The 19,183-nt window shown below is 41.6% G+C and overlaps 1 protein-coding gene across 5 annotated transcripts; it reads right to left on the bottom strand.

Moving 5' to 3' along the window:
- Positions 1-59: 59 nt before the first annotated feature.
- On the bottom strand, positions 60-19,144 carry 5PtaseI (inositol polyphosphate-5-phosphatase A). 5 transcript variants are annotated; one of them, XR_012886626.1, is made up of 17 exons: positions 18,810-19,144; positions 18,064-18,109; positions 17,888-17,988; positions 16,622-16,709; positions 15,498-15,561; positions 15,310-15,413; positions 14,573-14,689; positions 14,410-14,465; positions 11,355-11,439; positions 11,114-11,209; positions 10,440-10,517; positions 6,582-6,655; positions 6,397-6,508; positions 5,194-5,268; positions 4,932-5,086; positions 4,615-4,724; positions 60-1,264 (listed from the first exon to the last, which is right to left on the bottom strand). XR_012886626.1 is itself a non-coding variant. In XM_037426795.2 (16 exons), exons 1-16 carry the CDS (start codon positions 18,867-18,869, stop codon positions 1,164-1,166), a joined length of 1,290 nt encoding a protein of 429 aa, XP_037282692.1. In that variant the 5' UTR covers positions 18,870-19,139; the 3' UTR covers positions 60-1,163. The 5 variants fall into 5 exon arrangements, 2 of the variants coding, with proteins under 2 accessions (XP_037282692.1, XP_075732337.1); XR_005110357.2 differs by having other exon boundaries at positions 18,068-18,109; positions 18,810-19,138; XR_005110360.2 differs by lacking the exon at positions 4,932-5,086 and adding an exon at positions 5,087-5,123 and having other exon boundaries at positions 18,068-18,109; positions 18,810-19,135.
- Positions 19,145-19,183: the final 39 nt, after the last annotated feature.

The following is a 19,183-nucleotide window of genomic DNA, read 5'->3' as shown; positions in this document are numbered from 1 at the left end:
GCGCGCGACCTGGTTAGCTTAAAAAAAAAAAAAAAACAGATCGCACACACACACACACAAAAAGGATTTGCACCATTTATTGCGATCGGATCAAAGATGGCAGGTGACACTAAAGAAGCCGATGCTTACAGACTACCGAAAAATGTGCACATATGCAACGACGCTAAAAACATAATTCGACTTTGTGACGATCGTACAGCATCACGGGGCGGCCCTGGAGACCACTGGACGGAACACTGCACCATGTAACACTTTGTGCGACGCAGCGGCCGGCAGTCGCGACGCCCAGCGCGAGTCACCGCATTAAATAACAAGAATATCACCTTCAATGGGGTGTAGCGCAAGTGGATCAACCATACAAACGTTGCACAACACAAGGTCACACACACAGAACAATTTTGGCACAACAAATGGATCATAAATAGTAAATAAGTGTGAAGTGGAAATTGGTGATAATACACGCATAATCTCAAAGGGCCCTGAGGGAGAGGCTTGAATAGCAGCCTTCCTACATTAAACAAAACTTTGCGAGATTGTAGAATGACTTTGTATACTCCTGTGCAGAAAAAAATGGTGGGGGGATTTGATGTAGTCTCCATGATGTTGAAAAATGTTGCGAAAGAATGGCATGCACTGACGCACCCTGTGAGACATCACTTTTCTTGTCAAAACTATAAAAGTGTGCATGTAATGTTTGCCCCACTGCTATTGTGCCTGTTCTTAACAATTAAAAAAACTAAAACAATATGTGCCAGCACAACTGCTAGCAATGTCTGTGGAACATAACAGAACAAAAGCAGATGTGCAGATGCAAGGTGGTATTAAACATGCAATGCACTATATAAATTTGTGTGTATATGTCTGTATTTTCGTAATTGAGGGTGCACGTCAACAATTAAAATAAGAACCAACTGCCCCACATAAAAGTGTGGCATTAAACTTGGTATAAAATGCACAGCATTACTACCACTTTCAATGCTGCAGTGCTGAGGCTACGAATTAGTGGACTGGCACTAATGTCAGATCTCAACTTAGAATGGCTCTAACAAGAAATCAGCTTGACAGCCCCTTGCACAGAGTCCTTACACAAACAGTGTTGCGTTGCAGCTATGTCACAGATGCGCTAACGAAAGGTGAGGGCATTATGCTATCAAGTGGCAAGTTCACACGGTGGTCTCTCGGAAGATGCGCACAGGTGAGCCTGGAACCTTGACCTGGATGTAGCGGGTGGCTGCTTCCTCCGGGGCAGGCTTCTGACATGGCTCTGACAAAAAGATTAAAAAAAGGTGCATGTGGGGGTAGGGGTGGTATTCCCAGAACACACAGACAGCCACATCTAAAATTTTGTCTAATGGAGTTGCTTTAAAGCCCATCCACTCAACCATTGTTCTGTGAAAGTTGTCTACATCGATAATAAAAATATTTTTTGCTTATTCCGTAGTAGGCAATCTATTACCAAACAAAGAACTAGCATATTATCTCATGTACCAAAACATATAAGATGCTTCTTGACAATATTAGCGTACAGCAAAACCTTGATGTTATGATTTTGTTATGGTTTCCAAGCTGTTACGCTAATCCCATAACTATGTACTCACTCAGTCACAACATTTCTCACGTGGTACTTATGTTGCTGGCACCTTACTAATGAACCAAGAGAATGTTTTAGCAAAATTAGTTTTCTCTCAGCTCTTTTTTTATTAGTGTTGTGCTCTAAAGGGACACTAAAGGCAAATAATTCATGTTAGAGTGAAAGCACAATGTCACAGACGGCAATATTATTAACAGCAGTGCCCTACTTATTGAGAAGTTAAGCTAAATGTATCACACAACATGTGCCATGAGTGGGACATTTGCAAAATGATCCCGACGGGAGTGCGCTAGACTACAATAATTCACTAGTAATCGAACTAGCTGCAATAAAAAAAGAACCTTTCATGTATCAAGAGACGTAATAAAATGCTGCTTGTCCTTTTCTGTTTGATTTATAGAAAAAAGAACCGCCTGCCGTTACTATGGTGAACTGGGCGAGTGGTTCAAAAATTTCATTTTCGCCTGGTTAGACTATCTGGGTAAGTCGTACCATATAGCAGGGCTTAGTTGAACCAAGCAAGCAGAAAATTGTTTAATGGTCGTTGTAGCTGCTGTGGCTCCCGCTACTTTTGCTCAGCTACTAACTAGTGTCGGCGGCCGCGGAGTAAAGGCGGGCAACGCTGGGCACGGCAATAGTGACGCGAGATGGACGGGCCGCCTTCAGGCAGGAGATTTGAAGTGTGCTAACGCGATGCGAACCACTAAAATGTGCTTTGATTTCAAAATAAGCAATACAAGGTCTCTGGACAGCTATTTCAGCAATCAACATCGTATTTATATTTGCCGTTAGTGTACCTTTAAAAAGATATTTCGTTCACGGATATGCACCTTTAAAAAGATATTTCGTTCTCTGGTAAAGTTATCAGATACTAAGAAGGAACACAAAAAAGGTTAGATAAGTGTTATCAGCAATATTTTCACTTTTTTAAATATAATAGCCTTTCAGCAGAAAACAGCACTATGCTTTAATAGCCCAAATGCTTCTAAGAAAGTTTATCTTTGATATATCTCCTTAACCGCAAGCAACTCAAACAGCCCGCAGACCCCAGTTATGCCACTTTTATGCAATTGTTAGTTCCATTATTTTGGATATTACTACACACTCTTTGATGCTCACAGCAGCATCTTGATGAAGTATACTCCGTTCCTATGAAGCTTTGTAGTATTAGTATATGATCACATCTGTCTGCTGTAATACTGAAGATTGCATACTATCTACACAAGATGAATGGAGAATGTGAACGAGCATGGAGGAGTTCTTAACAGCTAACACTATAAAATAAAATGGTAATATATAAAGGTAAGAAGAAAAAGAGCAATGCTGCTCAAGATATCTAAAACTGCCATATACTGCCTGTGAGATACAAAAAGAACCAGGCTAAAAAGTTGGCTGCCCACCATTAAAGCTACAAACTCGATAGGTGCAGAGATGCAGAACTACCAACGGATGGACCACCTACAGTACATAAAATGTCACTTGACCACACTCATGGGCATATCAGACACGTCTCAGTATGGAAGATGTTGGGATGCTAACACCCCCCTGTGAAGTCGTTTGTGCCTCGTGACGCACGTGTTTCGCGCATAGGCCGCATTTAAGGTTCACAACTATCACGCGGTCAGTCAGTCAGTCAATGAACTTTATTTACAAATTGTCCTGAGGAGCCGATTCCCCTCAAGAGGGAGGGTCGGCTGCGGGCCGCACCCACGTGGGGACAGGAAGAGCGAGCCCCTCCGCCAAATTGCGGGCCCTCTGGACAGCCCGGATTTGGACCTCTCGGTCCGAGCTGGTAATTGCCGTCCTCCAGGCAGCTTCTGTGCTGAGAGGCTCGCCATCGCGCAGCGCCGCGCATTGCCAGAGCATGTGGGGTAACGTGCAACGTCTCTCTTCGCAATGAGGGCATTGCGGCTTTATGCTGTCGATAAACTTGCTGTACACTAAAGGCGACGGGTAAGTACCCGTTTGCAGCATTCTTAAAGTGACTGACTGGGCCCTAGAGAGTTGCGGGTGCGGAAAGCTACGCCTGGCCAATTGATAATTTTTGCAAATTTCGTTAAAGGTGAGGAGCGAATCAAGCTGCCGGATGCCATCCCCAAAATTAGATGCCGATTGCCCGTCACGGTGGGACAGTTCGCGTGCTCGGGCATTAGGTGGCGTTGTGCTTCAGAGCATTTGTTACCACCATCATCATCATGGTTAGTGCGGTGGCGCCGACAGTGATGCATGGTGGCAAGCCTGGGTGGCGGCACATGAGAGATGAGCGGCCCTCTTTGGCCCGTGGCAGTTGGCGCAAACAGTTGTCTTTTGCAGTGGGTCCACGGGCCCTTGTGCTGAGTCAAGCGTTGGCGCCGCCACCTTGTGTTATGCTGTTGAGTGTTGTAAAATATTGTGTAAGGTTGTTTTAGCCTGCTGATCACAATTGATGTACTAATTCGGCTGGCAATTTCGTCAATCTAAAAGTAGTTAAATAAATGTGTGTTGTTTTGGTTTACTGTGTCCGTGTTCTGAGAGCATGGCGTTCCATTGTGAGACCCAACAAAGCATTTTCCCTTTTCTTTTAAGATATTGTCATATATTTCCAAACATAGCACTTCCTTGTGAAAAGAATGGTAATGTTAGAAAATTATGCTGATTGTGCTGAAATTTTGAAGTGATACAGAATGCAATTCTTTAGGTAAACCTTTTCTTTGGTGCTCAATGTTTTTCAGCACTATGCAATGCCACATTAAAACTCTATTGAAAGGCAACATCTCTCAGTGAGATGTCTCACAAGGCTGCAATTCAGAGGCCCATCTTTCATGACGAGGCATGCCTAACCGTATACTACAGATTGTCTCACTGCTCACTGACTGTTTTGTGCAGGAAGCTGACAAGACACCTTACATTACCACAACCTAGTATAATGACATTTAGATAAACCATTTATAAAAGCAACAAGTATGAGCTCAGCTTCGGCAAGCAAAATCACAGGACCTCAAATGTATTTTAAAATACAACAAAGGGAACAAAAACAAACTCACCAACACAAAAGGGCATGTCAAACCTGTTCTGACTGGGTTGTTGACTAGAGGCCTCATGCACCTAGACATGACGAAAAACTCCGACTACCACGCTCAAAGCAAACACAATGCTGCAAAAGAAAAACAAAACAAAATCAGGCTTTCTGCAGCAACAAAGTGCCACAAACTAATGACAGGCTCAACAAAACCACAGTTTAAACACACAAATAAAGAACACCAAAGGTTCACAAACAAAGGAGCAAAGGAGAATCCCCCCTCGTCCCCTTCAGCATGCAGGAGCCAGCAAAAAAAAAAAGGGGGGGGGGGTATCCACTTACGCCATGCACAACAGAACGGGGGAGCCATGCACAAGTGGGAAGTGGTCACAGGAGGCGGCACCCTGCTGGGCAGCCCCTAAGCAGCCTCGAGGACCGGTGCGGGCTGGCACCCTTGCGCGCCTCGCCCTTAGCAACACAGCCCAGAGGACACGTACCTGCAGCAGGGACCATGCGGAACCACAGCACCACAGGCTGCAACACAAGAGAAGACGATCGGCACTGCAGTAGGCCGGCTGCTCCTCCAGCGGCAGCCGCCGCTTACCTTGTGGTCGCCCATGCACACATTCGGCCCCATTACATGGTACACCACAGATGCTTTGCCACCTTCGTCAGGACCCTGCACCAACAAAAACAAGGCCAATATGCGAGTGCCACATTGTTATTGGGGAACTTCACCTGCTTCAGCTGAATGAGCAAAGAGCCACACTTGTCGCGAACCCTTGCAACAAGTGACACAAAGAAAACTTTACATCAACTAAGCTTATCCCGATTATGCAGAATAAAATAACAAAAAGATGGAGATTCGTATGCTTTCATTGTCATTTTTGAAGGAAACTTGAATGCACACAAATTTACTGAAAGGACACAAACTCTCAATGTCATAATGAGAGAAAGATAATAATAATAATAATAATAATATTTGGCATTTAACTTCCCAAAACCACTGGAGGGCTCCGGAAATTTCGACCACCTGGGATTCTTTAACGTGCATCGACATCGCACAGTACATGGGCCTCAACCATTCTGCCTCCATCAAAATGCATCCGCTGCAGCTACGAGAAAAAGTTTTAAGATAATATTGTTGGGGTTTTATGTCCAAAAACCACCATATAAGTATGAGAGATTTTCTAGTGGAGGGCTCCGAAAATTTTGACCACCGGGAGAAAATTTAGCCAGTTTTTAGAGATTCATTGTGTATGAAAGTAATGCATAAAACACTGACAAAAGAGAAGGGAACCAGACAACACAAACCCACATTATCTGCTCAAGGGTCGCTCCGTGGCAGAAAACAACCATACCATCTTCTGTTCCATTTTGCTAGTATTTTAAATGCATCCGAAAGCTGGATGAATGTGCAGATTTATGGAGACACAAAAATGAAGAGAAATGCCCCATGATTGAGGTTTGGCATGTCAGTATTAGAGGAAGGGCATTTGTAAGCCAGGCTTTGATCACTTAACATAGAAAAAAATGAAATGCTTAAACAGCTATCTCACACAGAACCACATCAATGCCCGAGTGACAGGCACTACCATTCCTGTGCATGCACAGATAACTTCTGTATATATTTTTTTTATCCAAAACATTGTGACCTTTGTTAATGGTTGGCATTTATTTTGCCTTGTTCTCCTTTTTTCTGCTCATGTTTACCCACCTTACTTTTTTAAGGTCAGAAGCTAACTTGCACCAATAATAATGCAAACTGGAAGGCAATAACAAAACCAGATGCAAAGAGGTTTCTCACCGTGTACACCAAGGCTTTGGCCGATTTGCTAAGCAAAATGCGGTCACACCAGGCAGGACAGCGTGTCCGCATGTAACTGCGAGCCCCTGAGGACTCCTCTTTGAATGGATAGCTGCAAAACCCCCAATCAAAGGCATGTTCACAGAGCACAATTCAAGCATATGAAAGTGTCACATGTGACTCACCTTGGGGGGAAGGCAATGTCAAATTCAAAAAGACGGTCTTTGAACAGGCTTGGTTCTTTGTCATGCTCTTGGAGCTGTGAAAACAGAGACAGAAAAGAACGTAAGTGTTCTTCAAACTTCAACTATTTTTACTTCCTTTAGGATGCCTGCTTTATAAAACATGCATTATTTTTTTTGCAAGATTTTGCAAAATCTAATAAAGTGAAGTAGTCAGGTAGTTGGTTAAACATTTTGACCTGGAAAGAGCCCGAAAAAACGAGGATTCAGAAGTGGCACACAACAACTTCGCACAACGCTATGTGTGTGGTTTTTGTCTGTCTTCTGTGTCCTTGTTTTTTCCTGTTAGATCTGCAAATTCTGCAAAGCAACCTTGCCTTCTTATTTTTATAGATATAAGTTTTTGCATGTAACACACTCTAGCATGCCTCCACAATGAGAAGCCATGTATAGTGTTAGAAAAAGGCACTGCTGTCGCTTGTCAATCCAGTAGTCTGAAGAGAGCAAATCAAGCCACAATAATGGGATTTTTTACAGTTTACTGGTTACCTTCAAAGATAACCAAGGAACTGAAAAAAAAAATGCTGTTACCAAATTATCCACCACACTATCAATGACAGCAGCAACACACAGATATGACACGAACGTTGCCTAAGTAGGGCAAATGTAAGAGGGGTTACGAGGCCCCGACTCTGTTATATTACTCCAACATGTCAGCATTTCAGCACTCACAGTATTGAGCATCCAATAAGACCCTCTTACCATTAAACTATCTGTTTTACTTAACCTTTACAAAGTACATGTATCCCTTTGTATCTTCATTGATATACAATAGACTGCAGTAATTCAAGCTCTGATAATTCATATTTTTGGTTAATTCAAACAAAATTCAATATCTTAGTTGGCCCTCTATTCTGCTTTCCCACTACTATTTAAAAATTTGCATGCTTATATAATCCTATTAGTCTAAAAATGAAGCAGTTCAAGCCTTCAAGGAAAAAGGCTTTGCTAGTAAACAAATGTTTGAGACAGCATGCATGCATGGTAAACCGAGATGCTTATCAACTGGTGTAGAGAGCTTTGTGCTGAAGGCACATAGCTATAGAAATGAAGCAGTTGGCAATTCATAATTTCTTTGAAAGGTCTGATCAGCAGTAAATGGCCAACAAACTTGTGGACTTTACACCTCTGCTTTCTGTTGATTGTGTGCCGTTAGGGCTTAAAAACACTTTAAAAATTTTAAATATGATAAAATCAATACCTAATCATAATGTGTGGTGTCACCTCACCCAGAGTCATCTTAATGAGAACTTCTAATATTTTGAACTTCTTGATAATGCAAACAAAATTCAGAGGTCTCTTCGAGTTTGAATTAATGAGAGTTGGCTGTATAAAATTTTATAGCAACCTTCATATATGTACTAAATTTTGTAACTAAATAAAGTGCAAATATGATTCTGCAGCTGTAGCGTGCACATATATCTCACAAGCCTCAATCCTACAAAGCATACTGAAGAAAAAAGGAAGTGAGACGTGTTCCACAGAATTGTGAGAAAGTTGGTAGGCAATAAAGTTTAAAAGACCCTGCTGTAGTTCTCCAGTAATTAGTTTTCGCTTTGGCCCCTGCCACCACAGATGTGACTTCACAGTGCAAAGGACTACCATGATCCGTTTTTAAACATTTACCAATAGAATGAAATTAGAATTATGATACCCAACCACAGGCTAAACTTTCAGATGAATAACGCAGTGCATGCACTTGTGTTTGCTCCTTCATTTATTTATTTTTGTATGATTCATGTATTGTTTTCCATTAATGCATTATTAGTCCTAATCAGAACATGCTGACAAACTTTGCTCCTTTCCACTGACAAATACTTGGTTATTTACCTAGCTGACATTTCTGTCAAAGAGTGCCCTAACCATGTACACTGGATGGTCAAACAGAATGTTTTGGAGCAGTTTTAATGTGATACGAGGCATTTTTATGGTTAGGTGTACAAAGCTGCAAGTGTAGCATTTTAGTTCCATTGAGCACTATAGTTGGATACAACTTCAGAAGTCAACATGGGCAGAATACAGCTTAAGACATAAGGAGAGGCCCCACCCAGACGACCGAAGTGCAGCAACCGATCACTTCAGCGAGTAACGAAATAGTCCCGTGCCGTGCACTCGGCAATGTTCTCGGTAGGTAGGGCCACTGGCCGTCCAACTCATGACATCAATCTCTAGCAACGTTTATAGAACCTGTTCAGTCGCCAAACTCTTCGCCACCACCATACTCTGAAAGCGGCGCAAAGCCGAATTCCAGTCCAGGAGGTGCTACAGCAGCAAAAGGCTCTACACAGCAGACGACGAAGCGCAAGCGAATGCCGCTGCTATCTGCGCAAATATTGAATTGCTTTAAAATGCAACGACAAGGATGGCTTTAGTCTGTTAGGTAATCGTGAAGGTTTAATACATTAGCAAAAAATGTTCGAAAGCATGTTATGTTGCGCCACCAGTCCACCAGTGCTTGGCAGACGCTGCGGTTCTCATCAAGTTCAGCGCGACAGGCATTAGTGTTGCTCATTGTCCAAGTCTACTTTTCAATGACAAAGCAAGTAGCTTTGACGACATGATAACGACAAAGCGAGTAGCTTTTACGGCAAGTTGAGAGCTTCGATGAAAGTATGCAGCTGGTACTCTGGGTTGATACTTCACGGCAGCACGTGGTCTAGTGGTTATGCTCAACTGCTAACTCGCGAGTCGTGGTATCGAATCATGGCCGCATTTTTGAAGAATCTGAAATTGCTTGAGGCTCACGTGTTTTGATTTATATGCACTTGAGAACTCCAGGTGGTCAAACTCTTTGAGCCCTCCACTACTGCCTATTTCATAATCATTATAATTTCAGGACGTTAAATCTCAGTAATTATTAATCACAGGAGCTGCTTCTTCCCTCAAATAGTAGCCCCCCTCCACGCGCATACTTTTGCAGCCTGGGCACCGTGGGCGTACGAACACTTTCAATATCACTCAGAATGCACCGCTTGCTGAAATGAACGCTGAATTATCCGCACAGTTTTTAGGCTCGCAGGGTGATTTAACACGCTTAAAACATCTTTATTCGGCCGTCTCCCATCATGAAATCTTATTTTTTTACGGCTTCGAAAGATACCATGGCAAGTTCGGAAATATTTTGGCACACTTCCCTGTAGTAAAAGTCTTGTCTTCATTGCCACAAGCGATGGCAACTTTTTTCCTGCCAACATCATGGCTGTACGTTTTCAAGATATCCTCGGCATGAAAATGCACATCGCAAACTCGTGATTTGTCGGACAACCTTTTGTCAAGACAAGAAACAGTGCGACCCCATGCTGCACAGAAAACCGTATCACATGGAGCCCAGCAGGAGTGTCTCAGGGAATTGTTAGTCCTATAACCGCTTGTGCATCCAGGAACAAAACAAGTCAGCATTGAAGACGCACAAACATCCACCCTACATAGAACGCAACAGAATCCAAAATCACTTTAGTCTTCGTTCTACAACACACGGACACGACGCAACCGCAGCCAAACATACACATGACCTGGCGTACGTTGCTAGACTGGCTGAATGAAGCCTGCTGCGACAGCAGTGCCACTTCCAGACACCGCTTGCAGCGGCGCCGCACAACACCACCGAGTTTTCGGACTGAACAGATTCTATAAGCAATGGTCAGGAGTGCGTGTGTAGGCTTATAGGCATGTGCCTTTGAAGAGGGAAACGTCGCTGTGTTCTAAAGCTGACTATAGTGCTTTTTTCCCCATTTTTTTTTACTCTTTCTAAAAGTTAACCAGACAACGGATGTACAACCTATACGCTTAAAATGCACTCACCCATTTCCCATCATTCCGATAGAAAGCTTCCTCATGGTCTTGAAGAGCGAATACTTTTCTTTCCACTGTAAGCACCACCTGCAACCACCATCAACTTATTACCTATAAAAGGGGCAGTGCATGTCATTATGAAACCATCCATTATGCCATATTTCTGAGCTCAAACTTTTCATTTAGGTGCACCTTCATCAATCATAATTAGAATCAATTTAACAGGTTCAACATTTCTAATAAAAAATATTTTTAATTTCCTTTTACAGACTTTCTGGAGGCCCAGTAACTCTGAGAGCGTTTAGAGCGAGTGACGTGGCCACAAGATGTTCTGTACATCAGCTGCAGCAATAGTTGTGGGGGCTAGCTTACAAAGCAGTACTGAAGGGGTCACTGCTTGAAGTTCTGCTTCACACGAAATGTAAACAACTCTTCACTGAAAATGAGACAGCTTGCTAATTACTTGTGGGCAGGGGATCTGAGAGCAATTTATTTCTCAGTAATAAGATGTTGTAGGCCTAAGTATACCGTTACTCCTGTCATTTCAATGCAAGACTATTGCTTGCCAAACATGTTCACTTTATAACTGAAATTCTCACATAACTTCTAACAAGCGCATGTTACACAGCAGACATTTGCTAAAGCAGACTGATGAGGCAACACACATGCCACAGCAACCCTACCTTATTCTCATCTTTAGGATCCCTGAAGAGAACTTTTGTGACATCTCCATTTTTGGCACTTTTCACTTGAACTGGAGGTGCCTTATCTGTGATTTTCTATAAGAACAAGAGACTTATTAAGAAGGAGTAGTCACAGGCTACAGTGTGCACTGAATAATGTTGGCAGAGCAATAAAAACCAGCTGGTATTAAAATAAGAATGAGAATAATAAATAATATATGACAAAAAAAAGCTACATCACCTCTATGACGGCCTGCGTGTCAAGTCTAAAATTGAAGTCCCCAAAGATGAAGAATGGAACGTTTTCATACTTGTCGCTCTGGATCCTTGAAAGGAAACGCACATATCCTCAGTCTAGTGGATAGTCAAGAGATGATCCAGCGATAAAGAAATGTCCCTGCTCTGTGAAGCTTCTCTTTTTTGTTTTTAATGAAAGTTTTGAAATAACCAACAGATATCATAACTGGGTGTGTGAATGGTGAAATTTCACATCGAATCAAACACTAGTGCCAAATAATGGCCAAGAAAATTGAGTACAAAAGATTTTATAGAAAATTGAAAGAAAAACCGAAATCTGCTCATATCCTCCAGCTCATAACACACTGAGTGACTGTAACAGAAAGACTACAAATTATCATGCAAAATATACCGCCAGGCCTGCATGGAACATGCAGCACTGTCACAGCGAAAGCTGGAAGAGTGGCCTTCCAGAGCCTTTTTTTAACACTCTTTGGGTAGCTGCTGGAAGCGCACTTGCAGGGTAGCCACTACGCTGTAAATCATTGTGTAGTAGGCAGGCAATCACTATGCCATCCTTCATCATTCTTCTGAGAAGCACGGTACCCACTGCACACTTGCAAGGAACTTTGTGCAATTTTTTGATGCTGTGGCTGACTGCAATAAAGAATTATGCCAGAAGATTTTGGAATCCCCACAATCCCCCACAGTGGGTATGTGCATCTTATTTATTTATTTATTTGGGGAGGGGGCATACACATATACAGGGTTTGCCCATGTGGTAAGACAAAAGGAAGACTTAAATCTCTGCCCCATGTTGTGCAAGGGGTTGCCCATGTTGTGCAATCCTGACTAGGCCTTACCACACTGGGGCAGCAGAAGCAGCGAATTCAGAAAAAAAAAAATCATTTTTCGTAACATAATAAATAAACAGGGACATGCTCATTATTATAGGAAGCATGTAATCACCAGTTACATTAGCACAATAATAATATTAATGAACATAATGCAATCACAATAAAAACATAAGCACAGATGCGAAAAAAAACATCCCAAAAGTAATTAGTTATACTAGTAACAATACTATTTTATAACATTATGATACAGTCAAGCCACATTTACGAAATGAAATTTCTACAACATATCCGTGTGCGGAGCAAAAGAATATTGATTATCAATTGCTTAAATTATCAAACTTTTTTTTTAATTTTTGATTATTTCCACAACAGTAGGATACATATTACATAAATACTCAGTTTCATACTCGATGGTTTGCGTGTCACAGCATTCAACAACTCAGTCGTTGCACAATTTGCATAATGTGACACCCGGTTGTTCCTTCGCTGTTGTTACACAAACAGTGGGAGGCTTTGCTTGACCAGGCCCAGCAAGCCGCTCGTGCAACGGAGCCCTGGACTGAGGGCCCAACTACAACTGCCTGCATTTACTACTGCTTTTTTTCCTTAATGAAGTTTCTTCCTCTTCCTCCTTTGCTGTTCTAAAATGCTGTATTACTCATATTAACGAGATTCCTTTCATGACATCAAACCTGCCTATGGCCTGTTTGCAAAGGAGTTCCGAGCACTGGCGCGGCTCAGTGGTAGAAGGCTGAGCTGGCACGCAGGGGACCCAAGTTCGAATCCCATTGTGTCACTGGTGTTGTTTATTTACAGATTTTTTTTCATATTTCGTGCGATAGCAGTAACAGAAACCGGCAGCGGCAGACAACCATGGCACGCAGGTGACCCGTGTTGTGATCTCATAACAGCTTTGACTGTAAAACACAAGCTGTTCCCCATCACCTGGTGTCAGGCTTTTACCATAGTGTTAGGGCGTTTCCTGCTGTTGAAGACGTGCGAAACGATTCGGTGGTACCTGGATTAGGTGCCGCTCCATGATATTGCTAGCATTTAACGGGATCATGCCTTCTCAGGATGAGAGGGCTCATTGAAGTATTCTTGAACCTCCCGATTATGAGGTCTGTGCTTAGTACGCTGGTTATTTTTTGAGGCTAGGCGTTCGACAGTCTCCTAGGTTGTTTCCTGGTCTTCTTGGCTGGAGCCATGACTTGTTTATGGTTTCAAGCATGACTCCAGATTTGACACTGCTTTTAAACAAAAGGCCCATTGTACCGACCTTAGGATTAGTTTTAGCCGCCCCATTCTAATCAAGTACTATCATTGGCCTTTGGAACCATTTGAAACTTCAATACTCGCAATTTGAAAGTTGCATTGAATTATTCGATTAGGTGTTATTCGATTCGAATTTGAAACTCGAACATTCACACAACCGTAACTGTAACACTAATTCAATACATCTTATATGAATATATGCCATGGCAACACATGTCTTGCACAGAACAGCCTATATATACAGACTCACAGAACCTGGACATCTTAATTGCATGGTCTTGAAAGAGGCTATGGATAAAAGCAAAACTTTCAAGACAAACGTGAACAAGAAGACATCCTGCCCACATGGTGCAGAATGCAAAAAAGCCAACAAGTTTCGTCAGGCCAGCTCATGCTGAATGTGAGAAGTGCTAGGCTGCCGCACCATGCAAGGTTCTTATGCACCTCTTTTTTTCACAAAGTGGCTAAAAGTTAACATGCTTTTGCTACTGCTTTTTACTTTCTTCCTTTCTGGCTTACCCTACTCATGCATTATTCAGCTAAAGTCACTTGACACATTTAGTGGACTGCAGCAAAGGTACCATGTCAGCTGACATTTTAGACACTCATAAGAAGAAAAAAAAAGCTTTTTTTCCACAAGTTTGGTTAGATTAAGTACCACCTCAGATGAAAACAGAATGAAATGGGGAAAAGCACACGTACAGCACAAAAAAAAAACAGTATCTTGTTTCATTAGTTATCTCCTCATATAAAGCAGTTATATTAGAATCTCATAATCAATACACCTAATAACCAAAACTGTTCAGAAAATAACTCTGCTTTAGGGTGTCAAATGAATTAATTTTCCTACTATGTTACATAGAAATACAACAATATGTTATTTTTGTTTTATCCAAAAGTAACAACCAGACATGATGAACACTGTACCTGTTCAGAGTGTAGTCAAGCGCTCCTTGCCTATTTTTTGTGTAAGAAGAAGGAAACTGAAAAAAAAAAACATTTTTTAATAAAAAAATGGATGCACAGCAAAAATGTTTTAAATTTGAAGTATAGCTTCAATCAGCAAGATATATATATGCTCTAAACTCACAGATTCCATGGCTATGAAGTTTGATTCATCATGGAAAAGATGAATATTGATTAGGTCAAATACTGTGCCTTGCAAACTCCATCTTGTTCGCATAAAGCCTTTTCTTGACCACTTGCACTGCAACAAGCAAAAAAAGAAAAATTCTGCAACCTTCAGAGAAAATTAAGGGACTGTTCACTATTCAAATATTTTTTCCCTAAGTGGACATCTTTAGTCATATCTTACTAAGATTTATCTATGGTAAAATAAGCAATTTCTATGAAAGTATCATAACAAAAAAACAACACCATTACAGAATTGCTCCACTTTAGCCACATTAAAAGGCATTATCATATTCAAGGCTGCACTATTAAGCTACGACACAAACAAATTAGTCAACAAAATAAAAATTACAGTGTAATACCAGTGTCACAAGGGCACTTTTGCTCGCGTCCCGGGCCGATCCAGATCAGGTGCTACTACACAGTCTCTTCTAATCCCCGATCGCGATCTGCGCATTGAGATCTGGCTCCCAGGTCATGATTTGACTGCTGTCTGCGCCAAACTCAATCTGGATTAGTTTGGACTGTTTATCAGTGAGAACTGTTTGATTGCGATGAAGAAATCCAATCCAAATTTACCCTGATTGCAATCAGAAGAGCCTGTGGGACACTCGCATAATACATCATAAAGAAAACTGATTACCAATAACATAAATTCAGGCTGATGCCACTAAAGCTGATATATGAAAGACTTACCTCTGGAAAAAGTTCCTGGGGAAACTTGACCTTTTCTTTGGTGAACACCTTCTCAATGTTTCCAGAATGAACCTCCTTCGTCGTTACTGGTCGAAAGCAGCACTCTGACTCGGAAAGAGCAAGAAATACAAATTTAATACAGAACCGATTGCAAAGAAAATAATAATTTTGTGCAGAAAGTGGCTCACCTTGAAAGTCCCAGATCTGGGGGTTCTTCAAAGACTGATGGACAAAGTACAAGTTGCCCAGAGCCTATACAAAAACAATGAGACTCATTACGAGATGGATGAGTTATCATAATATATCGGTTCTATTTATTGATTGAACACTGTAAGGAATATTGGATTCTACAAGGTCGGGACCTCGTGTTTTTTTTTTTGCTCAATACAGATAGATTATGCAAGTGAACAAAATTTTTTGTGAGGGAAAAGTAACAACACCAATAACTCATGACCCCCATTTCAAGTCAGTAACAAATCCTCCATAGACAGTATAAGCGAACTGCAAAAAAATTACGCAGAACCCGTCAGTAACAAATCCTCCATAGACAGTATAAGCTAACTGCAAAAAAATTACGCAGAACTGTAACGGTAAAACAAACGGACTACAGTGTATCAGGAACACTAGTACCAAAACAAGTGCAATGCGCAACTCCTACATAACATGTGCACAAAGAATTTGTCGCAAAATAAACTTCGCAATTTGAGAAACAATGCCACCCTAGAGCTACCCAGAGCTTATGCATAATTTATTATATTTTCTTTGATCGAACTTGGATTATCAGTCACGTATGTATTACAAATTCTTGTTACTTTGACTCAGTACTTGGGATTTATTTGGCGTATGACTTATCCAAACTGATGGCTCATTTTTCTTAAATTCCAATTTTTTTTTTTTTTTCTTCAAGCAGCACTGCTTAATACATCCTTTCTTAGGTTGAAGACCATCTTGTAGGGTACACAAAATGGGCACCAACACAGCTAAATTGGCATCTTTATATCCAATGACCGATTAAATGTGGCCTTTTTCTAAAACCTTTACAATGAGTTCTCAACAACAGAAAGATTTTAATAAACTTGCTAATTTTGAACTGAGTTGCTGCACTATGTAATAGCTAAACGTTGTGTAATGTTCACATACCAAAAAGGCAGATTTTCTTTGAACTGTACACGTAGAGCTAGCAAGCATCAGGCACACATTGCAGACTATTTGCAGGGCAGTGAAAAATTCAACCCCAGATTAAGTTCAACATTGACATGCCTGTTACAAAAAATCCTGCTCGACGTGCACAACGTTCCAGCAAGAAACTCACCGTAAATTTTTCTACACAAGAGAAGTCCTCGTCCAAGAATACTTGGACTGCTGTGTAACTTGAGAGCTCCTCGCTGCCCATGAGAGTCCTGTGCACAAGAACATTCTCATCACAGGCTGCAAACATGAAGTGTTTTAGAATATCAGTAAATTTCTTGCTGTAAAAGCAGTACCTCGATGAAGCCTTATACATAAAATAGAGCCACTACTCCTGCAGAGAGATTCATAACCTTAAAACTAACATGGTTGTGCTGAGTAAGAAAATGACTGGTTCGCAGCATGAAGGCCAGCAATAAAATTTGGCCGATATACTTTTCCTCCACTTTCTATGCCAACTTTAAAGCAAATTCCAAGAGTGCATGAAATATGGAGTGATTTGTTTAGGGGGTAAAGAACATGGAGCTTGTGTTAGTGTTGAGCAAATTACATATACTTATAAACTTCGAGAGAAAACACACAAAAGCAGGTAATACGCACAGGAATAACTGAGCTAAAAGAGTACTCTTGGAGTCAAGGCAGCAGAAAAAAAAATTATGAAAGCCATGGTATATGTTAAGGCTCACCCACGTATGCTAATACACAGCATCTAAATCTAGATGAAGCTGCTTTAAACGACTATGTATACAGCTGAGACTAGTAAACGAAAAGAGATTTCATGAATCGGTGCATGCACTAGTGTTGGATACTCTGCAATTTTGTAGTTTGTGCAGAAACAGTATTGCATTCATGCATTTCCAAGTGAACTTTTCATTATTATTTTTTTTAATGCCAGTCATACCACATGAGTCTACTGTGTATGTTCTTGCTTCCAAATGTATGAAAAGGTAATATCATGATAAGGATACACACTGAAAGAGAGCGTGTTTCATCTGTTTGCACTTGTTTAAGTAATAAAAAAGGCATCATAAACAAACGTAAAAGTGTCGAAAGCTATGGTTCAATCCTACGCATAATTTGTGCATATAGTTTATTTTGCAAATAATTAGATTGCATAAAATCAGCTTCGAAAAATTGCTCCTCTATCTTCATAGCTCTATTCACGGCATCAACAATAATACTGACAAAAGTCATAACCTGTTGGGTTTGATTTCTACACATGAACATAATATGCTACTGCAAATCACATTTTCTAAAGCTGCATCATTTAAACCTTTGTGCAAGGTACTAGTTGTTAGACGTAGAAAACCTATTGCTAGAGCATGGGTACTTAACAAAATTTTACAGTACTTTTATTGCTTCAATACATTTACTTTGGGGCACTTCTCACCTGATGAAGTCGGAAACGTGAAGCATGGTCCTTTCGTAATTTTTCCCACCTACTTCTTGACAATGTAAGGCTAGGAAACTGGGCTGAAACTGCTTCACCATCTGCACATCATTTTGTTAGTGTCACTGTTCGAATTCCCAAATGATACTTTACACCATAACTGTACAGTACATTACCTACCCGAAGGAACTCTCCTATCCATCCCGGCAAAAGTGTTCGAGGCTGCGAATAGACGTGGAAAGCTTTCAGAGGGAGCACAGTTCCAAGAAATGATCTGGTTGTGTGTTCGCTTTAGCGCTTTAATGTTTGGCCGGCAACCCGGAAAGGCAGTTTCGCTAAACCATACTCACATTCAGTGTAATGCTTAGGAGCAATGTCACCGATTACGTACGCAGGCTTTTTTTTTTTCTTTTAACGACCATAACAATGCATGCTATCGAACAGTGTATTTTAATCTTGCAATCTGGGGCGGGGTGCTACGGTCTGCGACGATGCAAGCATGACTGAGTCGCATATATTTATTTGTGCTGCTCTGCGGGAGATTAGGCGACCCGCCGACATCGAACAGTGCAAGGACTAGCTTAATTGTCCGCATTTTCAACGAGCGTTCATTTAAACGAAAGTAGAGAACGTTCCCTCGTCCACCAGAGAGCCACTAATACGTTTAGTCAGCGCCTCCGCTAGTTTAATGCATACACTTGCAGCTGCACCAGTTCGATCGGTTGCGTGGATCCGTGCAACTTGCCCGGGAATATATTACGGCACTACGACGCACTTATTTCGGTTACGGAAGCAGCAAGCACAGGTTATTCCGCGCTTCAGCAAGTCACAAAAAGTCACAGTGAAAAACGCCTGTCTTCATTCCCTGCTGCTCTTTCACCGAGCTCTGGAAGCTGGGAAAATGCACGCAGGCCTTCCTTACCTCTTCAAAGATGGATCCTACGTTGGCCGTGACTAGAAGCACCGGTATGTGCTCGCCCATTACTGTTCTCGTTCACTTTTCCAGCTATGACCGTGTCGACAAAGGAAAACAAGGTGCGTTTACGGGAGAGAAGCTCCCATGTTGAGCGCAGTTCAGCCCAGAGCGAATTCGTCCATGATCAGAGAGTCCTCTTCCTAGCGGAAGCGTACAATCAAGCCCGCCCACCGCTCCTGACGTCAACGACTGTTTGGGCAACTATGCGCCTGCGTTCGCTACGCTCTGGGGCTGTGGTGGCTCGTGCCAAAACCGCGCCGTAAACATTAAACAGCCGCGCGACTCACCGTTGTTTTTTTTTTTTTTTTTTAACACTGAAC

The sequence above is a fragment of the Rhipicephalus microplus genome, chromosome X (assembly GCF_043290135.1).
Source record: "Rhipicephalus microplus isolate Deutch F79 chromosome X, USDA_Rmic, whole genome shotgun sequence".
Classification (NCBI taxonomy): Eukaryota; Metazoa; Arthropoda; class Arachnida; order Ixodida; family Ixodidae; genus Rhipicephalus; species Rhipicephalus microplus.
This window is presented reverse-complemented; position numbering and strand designations above follow the sequence as displayed.